This window comes from Aethalodelphis obliquidens, unplaced genomic scaffold (assembly GCF_003676395.1).
Source record: "Aethalodelphis obliquidens isolate GAN/ISIS:26980383/991018 unplaced genomic scaffold, ASM367639v1 scaffold23, whole genome shotgun sequence".
NCBI lineage: Eukaryota > Metazoa > Chordata > Mammalia > Artiodactyla > Delphinidae > Aethalodelphis > Aethalodelphis obliquidens.
In genome coordinates this window covers 8,092,708-8,108,317 of record NW_020837967.1, presented here as the reverse complement: position 1 = coordinate 8,108,317, position 15,610 = coordinate 8,092,708, and the positions used below count along the sequence as shown (strand labels likewise).

Genomic DNA, 15,610 nt, shown 5'->3' with positions numbered 1-15,610 from the left:
GGGCCGGGGTTCGAACCCGTGTCCCCTGCATTGGCAGGTGGATTCTTAACAACTGTGCCATCGGGATAGCCCGGGCGGCCTTCTTTAATAAGTGGTTTCCCTGCTGGAGAACCAAGACTGCCATTTTTGACGGACACAGATTAGTCTTTGAACCAGGCACGGACAATGGAGAAGGAACAGCATATCCTTCTACTTTATTTTAGTTCATCAGGTTTGTTCCAGTTCGGGTAAACAAAAGTTATGTTACCCATTAATTGGGTTTTCAGTTCAGGTTTTAGGACTTTTGGTGGAAACAAATTATTCTCAGGCTCTGCCAGTATATTGGCTGTCACCCTTTGTTATGGGAACTAAGAATGGGTCTTAGCTAGATATTTCATAGGTCGGGAGAGATGGAAACAGAAATAGGTAACTAAAAGCTTTTCTAAAACAGAGGCCACATTTTAATGATGTCAAGAAACATCATTTAATATATAGAAACCAACCTTTCACTTGATTTTTTGTTTGTTTGGTTTTGGTTAAAGAAATGAAGTCACTCATTTTTGTTATATATTTTTGCTCTGAAGGCTTTCCAACAAACCTGGTGTTGATGATTCATGGCCTACATCAGACGATGAAGACTTAGATTTTGATACCAAGGTAAAGTTCTCTCCTGTGAAATTAGTTTTCCTGCTTTGAATTTAGTTTTGTGTAGTATTAACTTCCAAAGTTTAGCAGTGGTCTACCTCTCATTGTTTTATGTTTGTAATAGAAAGTTGGTCAGAGCAAACCATTTTATAAAAATATGACTAGTTGAATTTTTTTTTTACTTTGCTAAATACTGAAGGTTGGAGCTGAAGAGAAAATGGGCTGGGAAGTAGATAGTGACAGGAAAAGTGTATTGGGAAACACTTTCCCACAAGGGAGGAAATACGAAATTTGGTCAAACATAAGGATTCTTACTGAGACTTTTCAGCCATACTGACGTGATTTATATAATACTCATGCTTAAATGAAATCTTTAGTGGATACAGTTACTTACTGAAATAATCATAGAATTTTCCTGGGGCCTTTCAGTTCCAAAACTATATAGCATATATCATCTAGTTCTTTTTTCTTGGACAATTTTTTTTTTTTTTTTTTTTTGCGGTACGCGGGCCTCTCACTGTGGTGGCCTCTCCCATTGTGGAGCACAGGCTCCAGACGCGCAGGCTCAGCAGCCATGGCTCATGGGCCCAGCCGCTCCGCGGCATGTGGGATCTTCCCGGACCGGGGCACGAACCCGTGTCCCCTGCATCGGCAGGCGGACTCTCAACCACTGCGCCACCAGGGAAGCCCTTTCTTGGACAGTTTTTATTTTGGTATCATAGAGTTGTTAGGAGAGAGTTTTTTTTTCCTCTGTTTCTGTCTTTGGTTCTGCATTAAGCCTAAAATAACAGTTGAAATTATGGAAATTTAGAAATTAAAATTCTGTTTCTCAAAATCCATATTAGGAAGGGATTTTGCTGTGTTTTCTGAAGCATTCCATTAAGCGTATATTCAGGGAATTCCCTGGTTGTCCAGTGGTTAGGACTCCACGCTCTCACTGCCAAGGACCCAGGTTCAATCCCTGGTTGGGGAATTAAGATCCTGCAAGCGGAGCAGGATCTTAGTTCCCCGACCAGGGGTTGAACCTGCGCCCACTGCAGTGGAAGCATGGAGTTTTAACCACTTGATCGCCAGGGAATTCCCAATACTTCTTGTTCTTAAAGCTCTTGTTTTCTTCTCTAGAATGTCCTGAAACCAAGCTTAACAAAGCTAATGAGTGCTTCTCGGCAATCCAAGAAAAACAGTAAGTTATTTGAAGACTGTCCTTCTTGTGTTATTCACTGATTTGAAATTATGGATGTTCTCATGTACTCCACTTTGTTTTCACTATAGTAGAAGCAAAATGTGGCATCGTGAGGCCAGAGAAGAGAACCTTCTTTGAGGACAATAGTTCTGATAGTGAAAATGAAGATGTGGTCGAAACCTTTCCCAAACCATCAATCAGACTCCAGGGTGTCTCTCATCCTGCTTTCCCATCACCTGAACCTCTCCCAAAACCTCTCAAGTCTTTAGCAGACCTTGGTCTTACAAAGGTAAGTCGTTCTGTTTTGTTTTTAACTTTTTTTTTTCTGTGCTTTTTCACATACCAGACCTCTGATTCTTACAGTGATGAAAAGAATCCCTTACAGAAATGGAATTCCTCAAGATCACAATAGAAAACAGTGTAACAACAAGAGCAACACATGTGCAGGATTGAGATTTATGAACGTTGGTGGCAGTAAACCATTCTGAAGTACGCCATTATGAAAGGAAAGAATTAGAAAGCAACTAGAAAGAACAGCTAGATGAATATGAAGATGGGGAGGGGGATGAAGGGGAAGAATTCATTTAAGAAGGACAAGATGATTTTAAAGATTGAGTGAGGGTCAAGATGAGAGAGATTATTATACAAACACAACAGAAATAGTGGGGTTAAGTGAGAGCAGGAACTCTATAAAATATGATAGAAATTATTTCAAATTCAAATTAACAAGAGAAAGTCAGGTCATGGGAAAAAATGCTCGTACTCTTTTGAATGACATATAGTTGATTTTTATGAAGAACTGAAAGAGAATTTGATCCTTACCTTTTTTGATTGTTGTTTTTTAATTGAAGTATAATTGATTTACAATATTGTGTTAGTTTCAGGTGTACAGCAAAATGACTTGGTTATACATATGTATGTATCTATATTATTTTTTTTCAATTTTTTTCCATTATAGTTTATTACAAGGTATTGAATATAGTTCCATGTGGAAGTTAGTTTTAATCTGAAGTTTTTTCCTTTTTAAAAAATTCTCACTTTTAAATTAATAAGGTTATGTCTTATATTTAATCTAGCAAAACCTTTGTTCATAGATAATGCAAGATGAGCTCTGTTTTAGGCCTTATCAGATTTATTTTGAATTAAGAATTTTTGGCCCTTCTCCTTCTTGTAGTTTCTTACTTACTGTTTGGTATATACTTAACTTACTTAACTAATTTATCTTACTGTTTGGTATCATCTTGGTAGGCGTTTTAGATCTTTTTGAGAATAGACAGAGAGGAAATAAATAAGTATTTTATCTAGTTTTTCACTAAGATTATAATTTCTAATTATGTAAATGAGGTTCTTAATTTCAAGTCATTAAATGAGAAAATTTTAAACTGCCACAGTCTTAAAGAAAAAAATATAGAAATCTTTTTTTCTGGAGAGATTCTGATTTATCTTTTCCTAGTAATATCTGTACATAATGGGCACATATACACGCATCAAATGAATGAAATCACAATTTATGATTTTTTTCTAATATAAACTACTTATTATTATAAAATAATAAGGAAGGAAAAATTACCAGCAGAGTGTACAAAATTATCTCTGGAAGACAATTTTTTACTTTTTAAAATATCTCTAGCAATAGGTACATTTCATGTTACTCTTGAGAAACTTTATTAACTTCAGTATTTATAGTTAAACTAGCATGTAAATATTTTGTTATACAAGTTAAACTAACATGTAAATTCTTTCATATCTAAAACTCAGGAATCCTGGTTACTTGATTTTTTAGTCCCTTTGTTCTTCCCTCGTGTGAATATTGGGTCCTGTTTGTTAATCATAGATGTATCTGAGAACTTTTAAATCTCCAACTTGGATAATCATAGTTTTACTAATTATTTTTGGTACTAAATCATTTCCCCAATCTTTAACTGCCATTCTATAAGGCGTAGATAGGAAGAGTTATTAGTGTGCTGTTCACAGGTGAATAAGAAAATCATGTGAATTTTAAAATAGGGTTTTATGTTTCTTTCGTACATCATAATAGTACTTAAAAATGCCTTATAATTCCATAATCACATAAACATTCTCTTCTACAATTTTTTTTTTTTTTTTTTTGCGGTACACGGGCCTCTCACTGTTGTGGCCTCTTCCGTTGCGGAGCACAGGCTCCGGACACGCAGGCTCAGCGGCCAGGGCTCACGGGCCCAGCCGCTCCGCGGCATGTAGGATCTTCCCAGACCGGGGCATGAACCCGTGTCCCCTGCATCGGCAGGCAGACTCTCAACCACTGTGCCACCAGGGAAGCCCTCTTCTACAATTTAAAACTTGTCTTTTAAGATTAATTTTTGAAAAGGAATCTTCTCGTAGTCTCTTGAGTTGGTGTTTTACAATCAAATCTTTTCATTAAACTTAAAAATGCTTATTGCTATTATATCCCAGAAATGAATATTTGCACATATTCATGAAAGAGTATATTTTATATCCTTAAACAAATGTTGCAATATATAATCGAAAAATTGAAGCTCATAGTTTTCTTCCCCAGTCTTGTTTATATTTTCAAAAGTTCAGAACTCTGCATAGGTTTGCATCATTTAATTATACCAGGTTAGTATATTTTACAGATATTTATCTTAACATCATATGCTTTTCCTGAACAAGTTTATCTATTACTAATCCAAATGCATTTATCCAAATCTTTCTTCTAAGTCCCCTGGGTGCCTCAAATTTCTTATGCCCCAAGCTGAAGACATTGTCCCTGATGCTTTCCTCTTTCCTGACTCTTTGTAAGCTACTCTGTCATCTGTCTTCCCCATCCTAGTAGATAACATCACTGAAATACCGAAGCAGGAAAAATCCTGGACTCCATCCCTCCCTGAAATCACCACATCCTGTTGCTCATCAAGTTCAGTATTTTCTACCTGCTTACCATTTTTCATTTCCTATTACTTTCTCACTTATAATTTTGAAATGCTCTTTTCTAGTTTTGCTCCCCTGATGTTCATCTTTATGTTGCTGCCAGAGTGACCTTTCTAAAATATATTTGTGAAGATGTAACGCCTCTACTTATGTAGTGGATCCCCATCACGTGAAGGAGAAAGTTCATGTTCTAGGAGGACACTTGCTTTTTTTCGTTTGGCTCTGATCCTCCAGTTTTTCTCTCATTACCATTCCTGGTAACTGTGTTCTAGTTTTCCATGTGACTTGTTACATTGTTTCACGCCTCGTCCTTTTGCTCAGGCTGCCCTTTCTAGAATCCCCTTCACATCCCCGCTCTACAGTGTGTCTGTCTTTTAAGACACAGACCTGTCTTTGCAGCATTTCCTGAGCTACCCAGATACAGCTGACTCCTCTTTCCTTTGTGCCCTTCCTGTACTCTGTTCACATCAATTGTAGAGCTTTTGAATGATACTTTTCTGTTATTTGTTTTCATGTAGCTCTACTTCTCCTAGAATACAAAGCAGAATCGGTCTTCTATTTATATTTCCAGCTTTTCTCCCAGGATAGTGCCTATGATTTGATAGATCCAGTAAATGTTTGTTGTCTTACTGATTGATTGAATGACCAAATGAATGAATATGATGTTTTCTGGAATTAGGTGTTTATTTTATTTTGTTTTGTTTTTATAGGAAGGAGCAACAAATCCAGAAATTGGAGAAAAAGAAAATGATACTGATGTTGAAAGTGCTCCACAAGAGCAAATAGATCATAACAATTTGACTTCTTTTGATGGAGCACACAAAAATAATAGGAGTGGTAAGTTAGTGAATTTTTATGAATTTTTTTCTATGCTTAAAGGCTAGTATAAAAACATCTAAAGTGTGTAGATCCAAATATACTATCTATTTCTTTCTTTTTTTTTTTCATTTCTTTTTAAGTATGTTTCTTTTGCTCTGTTTCTTCAGAAGTATCCCAACTACTACCAACTTTTTCTTCCTGAAAATGCCTCAACCCTCTGAAATTCTTTTCTGCTACTTTATTTGATTTAAATATTTGTGGATGGAGATAGACTTATACAGGTATTTAAAATTCATAGTAGTAAATGTTCTCATTAATGGATCTGTGGCTGCATTTTACAGATATGATGTCAGCGTTAGGATTAGGAGAAGAGGAAGGTATAGAATCACCTTGGGATTCTGAGGTACTGTCTTCTATTATTATTTTTTTTTTATTTTAAAATATAAGCACTGAGTGATGTTAAAACATAAAAGGGAGGATGCTTTGACTTTACTTTCTCACCTTTGCATGTGCCCATCAAAATTTCTTCCTTACATTTTTAACCTGTAATTAATTAAATAATTGTGTGCTAAATATAATAACTACCACATAGTGCACTTTTGTTAATTTGCAGGATTCACCTAATGAAACCAGTGTAGTATAGAGCAAAAACCAAGGCTTAGAAGTCGTAAGGAATCAGTTTGGGTTCTGAAGTTAAATTTATCTAAAAACTGAAGCATTATTCCAGGTCAGCCTATGGCCAAATGTATGTTTCTTTTTTCTTTTCTTTTTTTTTTAATTTTTGTTGGAGTATAGTTGATTTACAATGTTGTGTTAGTTTCAGATATACAGCAAAGTGAATCAGTTATACATATACATATATCCACTCTTTTTTCGATTCCTTCCCCATATAGGCCATTACAGAGTGTTCAGTAGAGTTCCCTGTGCTATACAGTAGGTCCTTATTATTGATCTATTTTATATATAGTAGTGTGTATGTCAGTCCCAGTCTCCCAAGCAAATGTATGTTTCTTTGGTACATATGGATGTGTAAAACTCCTAGTGAGGTTCAGAGAGAAACAGGTTGAAATGTAGTTTTTTACCACTTAGACCTGAAAAAGATAGTGCCTGAGAATTGAAAGTATTATTACATTTGGATTGTCAAATAGATCTGCAAGGAACATTTCAAGAGAAGCAAAAGAATGGGGAATAATAAGTATGTGGCGTTATAATAACAACAGTTTGGTTTAGCAATGTTTTAATAAGTACACACCATTTTGGATAGTTAAACTAGCGTGTGTTGAGTACCTTCATGGCAGCCATACTTGAAGTAACGTAAATATAAAGTAATGATGACCTGTTGTAAAGTGACAGCTATGGAAAGAAATAAGAAGGGCCTGATCCGTTAGATATAGGCAGCTGCTGCAGTGATACAGCACTGTTTAAAGTCAAAAGACATGGTAGCATCCTGGTTCTGTCACTAGCTGTGGGATCTCGGAAAAACTTGTCTACCCTGGTTGAGAGTCAGTGACCTCCTTTGTAAAAATGGTACTGGTACCCACTTCTCAGGTATGTGTAGGGAACAGATGTGGTAACAGCTGTGAACACACACTGTAAACTGTAAAGGGTGCTATAGAAATGTAAGACAAAAATGATCACGGTCGCAATTAGTGACTCACTAAATGCTGGGGCACTTTTTTAAAACCTGAAGGACAATAAAATGACAGTAGTGTTAAGAATAGGAAAATTAGAACGGGCATGTGGATTTCTAGTTTGGGGTATGTTAAGTTTCTATAGACTGTTATCGGAGATCTCCTATAGGTATCAAGTGCTTTGGTACTTGAGGTGCTCTCGACATTTTAAATGTTTTGATCTTAAATAAATTCCTGTCATTGAATACCAACTATGTGCTGGGCAGTTAGACACTGACTGTACCAACTGAGGGGTTAGGCTGTAGTGGTGGGAACATAAAACCAAACAGAAATCCTTTATAAGTCACTGTTAAGTCCTTCATGCAAAGAAAATGGAGAGGGCTTCCCTGGTGGCGCAGTGGTTGAGAGTCCGCCTGCTGATGCAGGGGACACAGGTTCGTGCCCCGGTCCGGGAAGATCCCACATGCCGCGGAGCGGCTGGGCCCGTGAGCCATGGCCACTGAGCCTGCGCGTCCGGAGCCTGTGCTCCACAACGGGAGAGGCCACAACAGTGAGAGGCCCGCGTACCGCAAAAAAAAAAAAAAAGAAAATGGAGAATGTTAAGTTAGACAACATTGAGAGAGTTTGTAGTTGGATAGGGATGGGAGTGGGAGTGGAATTTAGGTAGTCAGAAAAGATCTGCATGTGAGAAAAGCTACCAAGGGGAGGATGGGAAGGAGCCTGTTATGTGAGGGTCCAGGGGAGGGACATTCTGAACAGAGAGAACAGCAGATCCCATCTGTTCGTCATTTCACTCTCGCATCTTGGAATGACCAGGAAACAGGAAGTGGGGTAACTGTCCTTACAATCATTTTTATCGTTGTTGTATGTAGAAAGTAAAATGTGCATAATAAAAGCTTGGCACATTTAGATGATTAATAAATAAATGTTCTTATTCCCTTATTACAGCTTGCTGTACTTTTTTGAAGAGTTGCATAACTATATTTAAATTTTTTGCTATTATTTAAACATAAAAGTTTTTCTTACTACTTCGCTATTTTATTCAACTAGTTTTCCTATCAATAAAAATTTTATCAAATAACAGATTCTTGTAAGCCCTTGTTTACCTAAATGAAGCAGCTTCTACAGTGTTCTGTTTATGCTCAACATGACATACTTCATGGTTTCTTTTCATGCCAAGTATATTATTTTAATACTAAAAAATTTGTCTTTAGAAATATTTTAAATTTATAGCAAGTGTACTTATTAAAGAATTTATTTAAATACATATTTTTTAAAAATACTCTCTTCTTTTGACAGGGAATGCAAAGTAGAGTTAGGTATTTTGAAGTTAATTCCTTGCTGAAATGTGCCTGTAAGTCAGTATTCTGTCTGTGAAAATAATTCCTCTGGCTTTCCATGCTCAGTTTACAGAGTCAGTAGCCAAATGAGGATAAAAGATATACTTGATCTAGAGAGTGTATATGAAGTTTTCTATTTAAATGTTTGGGTTTTCAATCCATGCTTCTCTTATTTTTAAATATAATTGCTTGTAAAGTAGGAAATTTTTAAAAAGTAGGGTATTTTCAGCTATTAGAAGGGGATTAGGAAATCTTTATGCAACTCATTAGTAATATCAATTTTAACAGAGTATCTCTGAGAGTCTTCCACAGAAGTATGTTGATCATTTATCTGGAGCTGCAGGTCAAAGAGGAAAAAATATATTAAATGGACAAGTAGAAGGTAAGAACTGTATTTTTATGAAAAAGTCATTTGACAGCATGTTGATTTAAAATGGGAATTCTGATATATTCTAATAGCCAAGGAAAATCACCTGTCGGTTAAGAGGAAGAGTCATTCCTCACACTGATTTCAAGTTGAACTGAGCGTGTCTCATTCTGGAAAAGAAGTGCTGTATCAGAAGAACTAAGCAGCTACATCTTTTTTTCTAGTCAAAAATCCATCAACAGTTTTTAGGCAGTTTTTATTTGGCCAAAAAGCAGTGCTTGAATACTTAACTGTGTGCTGTGTTCTATTTAAGTTCTGACTGTCCAGATGTCCTTTTGTAGACGACATGCCATGATATAATCATCTATCTCCATGTCTGTTATCAAGTTACACTGTGAAGTGTGCCACCCTTTTGAGGTGGTCCTCAAAGACACAGTTTGCTTTTTGTTTAACCAAGTGTCCTAAAGCATGTACCTGAAGTTATATCATTTTTTATTCTAAAAAGCTATGCAGCTTATATTCTGAAAACTATTACAAAATATAACACTGTTGATGTAAAAAAAAAAAAGAAAGAAAATCACCTGTCAAATGCATAGTGAGGAAAAAGACGAGAAAAGGAGGGAAGCTGTGTATCTTATCTGGTGTCAGCCACAGATTAAATTGAGAGTCCCCTTTAAGGAGCTAAATTATTAATTCCGTGTCAAGGTATTCTACAACCTAAGGAAAGTCGGGAAATGAGGAAGAGGAAAGAAGGAGTAAAGAATGAGAGAGGCAGAGGTTACAGGGAGTAAATGAAGGAAAAGGAAGCAGGGGTCTGTGGAGGACGGTGGCAAAGTAAAATAGGTCTTTAGAAAAAGGAAGAGAAGAGTATTTGAAACATGAGACAAATTTGAAGTGAGCTTCCAGCACCAAAACTTGTCAGAGACGAACAGTAAAGCTTTCCCACTCTTACTGTGGGAATGTAGAAGCAGACTCATAGATCAGAGTTTCTCAAATTTTAATTAGTCCCCTGGGAACCTTGTGAAAAGTGCACATGCTGAGCAGCAGGTCTGGGGTTGTGCATTTCTGACAAGCTCTCAGAGTAGCAAGGGTGTAGGCTTGCATTTAGAGAAATCTGGAAGAGGAGCCACTGGATAGTTCAAGACAGAACAGGATCAAGGAAAAGCATTATTTTCTTTTTCTTTCTGAGCGTGTTTGTAGCCAGAGGGTAGCAAAGCGTTGAAGTAGAACTTATAGGTGTAAGGTACCACTGCTAAGCAAAGAGGAAAAAAGAAGTGGTGGGGATGATCCATAAAAAGAATGTAAAAGGGGAAGAATTAAGACCACAGATCCAGAGGCTACCTTTGAAGAGGAAAGAATATAGTGAAAGGAAAGAGGGAGGAAAGAAGGATGTTAGGGAGGTGATTGTGGAGGTGATGAGGAAACTTGAGAGAACTCTTGTTAGATGACTTCAGTGTATTTACCCTGAAACAAGGTTACGTCATTGCTGCCCCAGAGAATACTGGAAGCAGGAGTGGGTGCTAGAATTGAGGTAAACCCCAGCTCCTCCTTGTAACTATCAGGCATCAAAGATATATGTTGTGTTGGTATGTGTTATTCAAATGAGATTAATTTGAATATGGAAGCATTGGCTGTTTTTTTTTTTTTTCAAGATAGGTTTTTTTTGTTAGTTTTTTTGGCTGCTCGGCTGGCATGTGGGATCCTAATTTCCCCGACCAGGGATTGAACCCATGTCCCCTGCAGTAGAAGCATGGGGTCTTAACCACTGGACCACCAGGGGAGTCCGTAAGATAGCTAATTTTTTGATGATAATTGTTTCACAAAAATCCTTTTAAACAGTAGCATGATATACTGAACCAAACTAATTTTGGAAACAAAAGAAATTAATAGGGTTCATTCCCTAAATGCTAAAATTGTTATTTTTAGTAAATACTACACTGATTTTGAAATATTAAAGATTTTTATTATCTAATAATTCTGTGGCAGTAAAATTTACTTTTTCCTTTTTGATAATCGTACTTCGATATTGAAAACTTATAATACATTATTTCTTAGATGTGCCTTATATACCTTCTTGCATGAGTGGATCGAGAAACTTTAAGATGACTAAACTAGAGGATCCAAGAAATGTAGGCATACCAGTAGCCCACATGGGTATGGAAAAAAAATGAATATTTTTATGAACTATTATTCTACAAGTGTATATCCAAGCTGATCAGTTCATAACACTTTCTCTGATGAGAAATGTATTATACATTCAACTGAACTGTCATCCCAACTGTGCACTTCCTAAATTACAGGACAAATTGAAGAACGTGATAAACACTTGTAGTATGATGGTGTAAATGATGCTGCCGTATTGCATTCAAGATATGCTGTTGCATTTTACCATCAGCTTTCACATTTACCTTCTCGGGGTCATGATTTGTTCCTCTGATTAAAGATCACTTTTCTCCTCATCCATCAGCATGTTCACATTGGTACATGTGCATTTTTCTATTTTATAAAGGCTTTTGGGACATAATCTTACTTTTGAAATCTTAACTGCATGTTTTATTAAACCTGTACTCCTATTTTTTCTTCAGTATCTATAGTGGATTCATATGTCTGTCTTGTTGCTGTCCTAACTTCCCCCAAGAAACAAAACACCAAAACCTAAAGTATTCACTGCCAAGGCCAAGCATGAGGATTCTGCTCGGTACTAACTGCATGAATATATAGGTGGCTTTCATAGTTACATGTAGTTGATTCTATGTCCCTTTTGCCTTTTAGATTCTCCTGAAGAATATCCTCACTTGAAGGTAAAAACTTATATTTTTATCTTGAATTATTAACTACAGATTGTATCAAATGTACATTATTTATTAATCAACTTGTTTCAAAACCCATTCAGCCTGCAGTTGGAGTGAAAGATTCTGTTCCTAATGAAACAGTAGGAATGAAGGATTTGCAAACATCCAGATCAGGTAAATTCTGCAGTGCAAATTTCCCTCTGGAGGGAGGTACGCTAAAATATTTGAAATGCTCACAGCCTTCATATTCCTAATTCTTTTTTCTTTTGTTTTTGCAAATTTAATTGAAGGATTTGACGTAAATAAGGCACATGTTATTGTTGGTATCCATGTTTTGAAAAAAGGATATTTACAAGCATAAGAAAAAGATATTTTTAAAATGTAAGCTTTAACTCACATGTTCCTATGTATGTTTCAATACCCTAAAGTTCTCAGTTTGGAATCTCTGTACTTCTTAGGGATTCTCAGAGGTAAATTATTAGATTCTAAGATTTTTCCAGTTTTAGCAAATGCTTATTTGAATTCTGACCTTTACCTAGAGTAAAGCTTCACTTGCTAACATGTCAATTGTATTTCAACTTTAATTATTTCATTTTAGTGGTGTTACACGGATGAACTTAAGCCAACCAGTTGTTTTGATTAGCAGACTCTGTGTGTCTGTCTCTGTGTGTGTGTGTGTGTGTGTGTGTGTGTGGTGGTCTTTGATTATTAAAAGTGGGGGAAAGTAATCATACCTTAATGACGATTTGCTAGACACAATCTTTTAAAACAGTAATTCTGAAAGTTTTTGGCTTTAAGATCCTTTTATTTATTTATTTGTTATTTTTTCATGAGGCAGATATAGGATCCTTTTATACTTTTAAAAATTATTGAGAATTCCAATGAACTTTTGTTTAAGTAGGTTGTATCTACTGATGTTTACTGTATTGGAAAATAAAACTGAAAAATTAAAAATACAAGCACACACAATCATACATTCTATTAGCCATTAGAACTATGATGTTATCACATATCTTGACTCTGGAAAACTCCACTGTACACCTAAAACAGAATGAGAATGGAAATAACGTTTACTGTTATTGTGAAAATAGTTTTGACCTCTTGGACCACTTGAATGGTTAGGTCTTGGGACTCCAGGGATGCTCAGGTGACACTTGAGAACCACTGTTTTAAACCATTCACAGAGCTTATGGATGTGAAATGATAAAGGGACCCTTGTGAGGAAACAGGATTTAAACTTTCACTTTTACATTTCTTGCTTTTTTCTTTGATTTGTCTTTTTTTTTTTAGGTTTTTTTCTTTCTTTTTTTTTTTATACAGCAGGTTCTTATTAGTCATCAATTTTATACACATCAGTGTATACATGTCAATCCCAATCACCCAATTCATCCCACCACCATCGCCAACCCCCCGTGGTTCTCCCCCCTTGGTATCCATACGTTTGTTCTCTACATCTGTGTCTCAATTTCTGCCCTGCAAACTGGTTCATCTGTACCATTTTTCTAGGTTCCACATATATGCATTAATATACGATATTTGTTTTTCTCTTTCTGACTTACTTCACTCTGTATGACAGTCTCTGGATCCATCCACGTCTCAAAAAATGATCCAATTTTGTTCCTTTTTATGGCTGAGTAATATTCCATTGTATACATGTACCACATCTTCTTTATCCATTCGTCTGTCGATGGGCATTTAGGTTGCTTCCATGACCTGGCTATTGTAAATAGGGCTGCAGTGAACATTGGGGTGCATGTGTCTTTTTGAATTGTGGTTTTCTCTGGGTATATGCCCAGTAGTGGGATTGCTGGATCATATGGTAATTCTATTTTTAGTTTTTTAAGGAACCTCCATACTGTTCTCCATAGTGGCTGTATCAGTTTACATCCCCACCAACAGTGCAAGAGGGTTCTCTTTTCTCCACACCCTCTCCAGCATTTGTTGTTTGTAGATTTTCGGATAAAGCCCATTCTAACTGGTGTGAGTGAGGTGATACCTCATTGTAGTTTTGATTTGCATTTCTCTAATAATTAGTGATGTTGAGCAGCTTTTCATGTGCTTCTTGGCCATCTGTATGTCTTATTTGGAGAAATGTCAATTTAGGTCTTCTGCCCATTTTTGGATTGGGTTGTTTGTTTTTTTAATATTGAGCTGTATGAGCTGTTTATATATTTTGGAGATTAATCCTTTGTCCGTGGATTTGTTTGCAAATATTTTCTCCCATTCTGAGGGTTGTCTTTTCATCTTGTTTATGGTTTCCTTTGCTGTGCAAAACCTTTTAAGTTTCATTAGGTCCCATTTGTTTATTTTTGTTTCCATTACTCTAGGAGATGGATCAAGTAGATCTTGCTGTGATTAATGTCAAAGAGTGTTCTTCCTATGTTTTCCTCTAAGAGTTTTATAGTGTCCGGTCTTACATTTAGGTCTCTAATCCATTTTGAGTTTATTTTTGTTTATGGTGTTAGGGAGTGTTCTAATATCATTCTTTCACATGTAGCTGTCCAGTTTTCCCAGCACCACTTATTGAAGAGATTGTCTTTTCTCCATTATATATCCTTGCCTCTTTTGTCATAGATTAGTTGACCATAGGTGCGTGGGTTTACCTCTGGGCTTCCTATCTTGTTCCATTGATCTGTGTTTCTGTTTTTGTGCTAGTACCATATTGTCTTGATTACTGTAGCTTTGTAGTATACCCTGAAGTCAGAGAGTCTGATTCCTCCAGCTCCGTTTTTTTCCCTCAAAACTGTTTGGCTATTCGGGGTCTTTTGTGTCTCCATACCAATTTTAAGATTTTTTGTTGTACTTCTGTAAAAAATGCCATTGGTAATTTGATAGGGATTGCATTGAATCTGTAGATTGCTTTGGGTAGTATAGTCATTTTCACAATATTGATTCTTCCAATCCAAGAACATGCTATACCTCTCCATCTGTTTGTATCATCTTTAATTTCTTTCATCAGTGTCTTATAGTTTTCTGCATACAGGTCTTTTGTCTCCCTAGGTAGGTTTATTCCTAGGTATTTTATTCTTTTTGTTGCAGTGGTAAATGGGACTGTTTCCTTACTTTCTCTTGCAGATTTTTCATCATTAGGGTATAGGAATGCCAGAGATTTCTGTGCATTAATTTTGTATCCTGCAGCTTTACCAGATTCTTTGATTAGCTCTAGTAGTTTTCTGGTGGCATCTTTAAGATTCTCTATGTATAGTATCATGTCATCTGCAAACAGTGACAGTCTTACTTCTTCTTTTCCAATTTATATTCCTTTTATTTCTTTTTCTTCTCTGATTGCCGAGGCTAGGACTTCCAAAACTATGTTGAATAATAGCGGTGAGAGTGGACATCCTTCTCTTGTTCCTGATATTAGAGGAAATGCTTTCAGTTTTTCACCATTGAGAATGATGTTTGCTGTGGGTTTGTCATATATGGCCTTTATTATTTTGAGGTAGGTTCCCTCTGTGCCCACTTTCTGGAGAGTTTTTATCATAAATGGGTGTTGAATTTTGTCAAAAGCTTTTTCTGCATCTACTGAGATGATCATATGGTTTTTATTCTTCAGTTTGTTAATATGGTGTATCACATTGTTTGATTTGTGTATATTGAAGAATCCTTGCATCCCTGGGATAAATCTCACTTGATCATGGTGTATGATCCTTTTAATGCGTTGTTGGATTCTGTTTGGTAGTATTTTGTTGAGGATTTTTGCATCTATATTCATCAGTGATATTGGTCTGTAATTTTCTTTTTTTGTAGTATCTTGTCTGGTTTTGGTATCACGGTGATGGTGCCCTCATAGAATGAGTTTGGGAGTGTTCCTTCCTCCGCAATTTTCTGGAAGAGTTTGAGAAGAATGGGTGTTAGCTCTTCTCCAAATGTCTGATAGAATTCACCAGTGAAGGCATCTGGTCCTCGACTTTTGTTTGCTGGAAGATTTTTAATCACAGTTT

General features: G+C 36.2%; 1 protein-coding gene across 10 annotated transcripts in view; it reads left to right on the top strand.

The window, feature by feature from the left end:
* ANKRD26 (ankyrin repeat domain 26) overlaps nt 1-15,610 on the top strand; it is a 92,452-nt gene that overhangs the window by 23,860 nt on the left and 52,982 nt on the right. For 9 of the 10 annotated variants that reach the window (XM_027121657.1, XM_027121653.1, XM_027121651.1 and 6 more), the window contains 9 exons: nt 564-636; nt 1,747-1,807; nt 1,897-2,096; nt 5,428-5,554; nt 5,878-5,939; nt 8,796-8,889; nt 10,930-11,028; nt 11,647-11,675; nt 11,768-11,840. In XM_027121657.1, coding sequence (XP_026977458.1) covers nt 564-636; nt 1,747-1,807; nt 1,897-2,096; nt 5,428-5,554; nt 5,878-5,939; nt 8,796-8,889; nt 10,930-11,028; nt 11,647-11,675; nt 11,768-11,840 — 818 coding nt within the window. The remainder of the gene's footprint in view (nt 1-563; nt 637-1,746; nt 1,808-1,896; nt 2,097-5,427; nt 5,555-5,877; nt 5,940-8,795; nt 8,890-10,929; nt 11,029-11,646; nt 11,676-11,767; nt 11,841-15,610) is intronic. The other variant, XM_027121649.1, reaches the window with a different exon arrangement.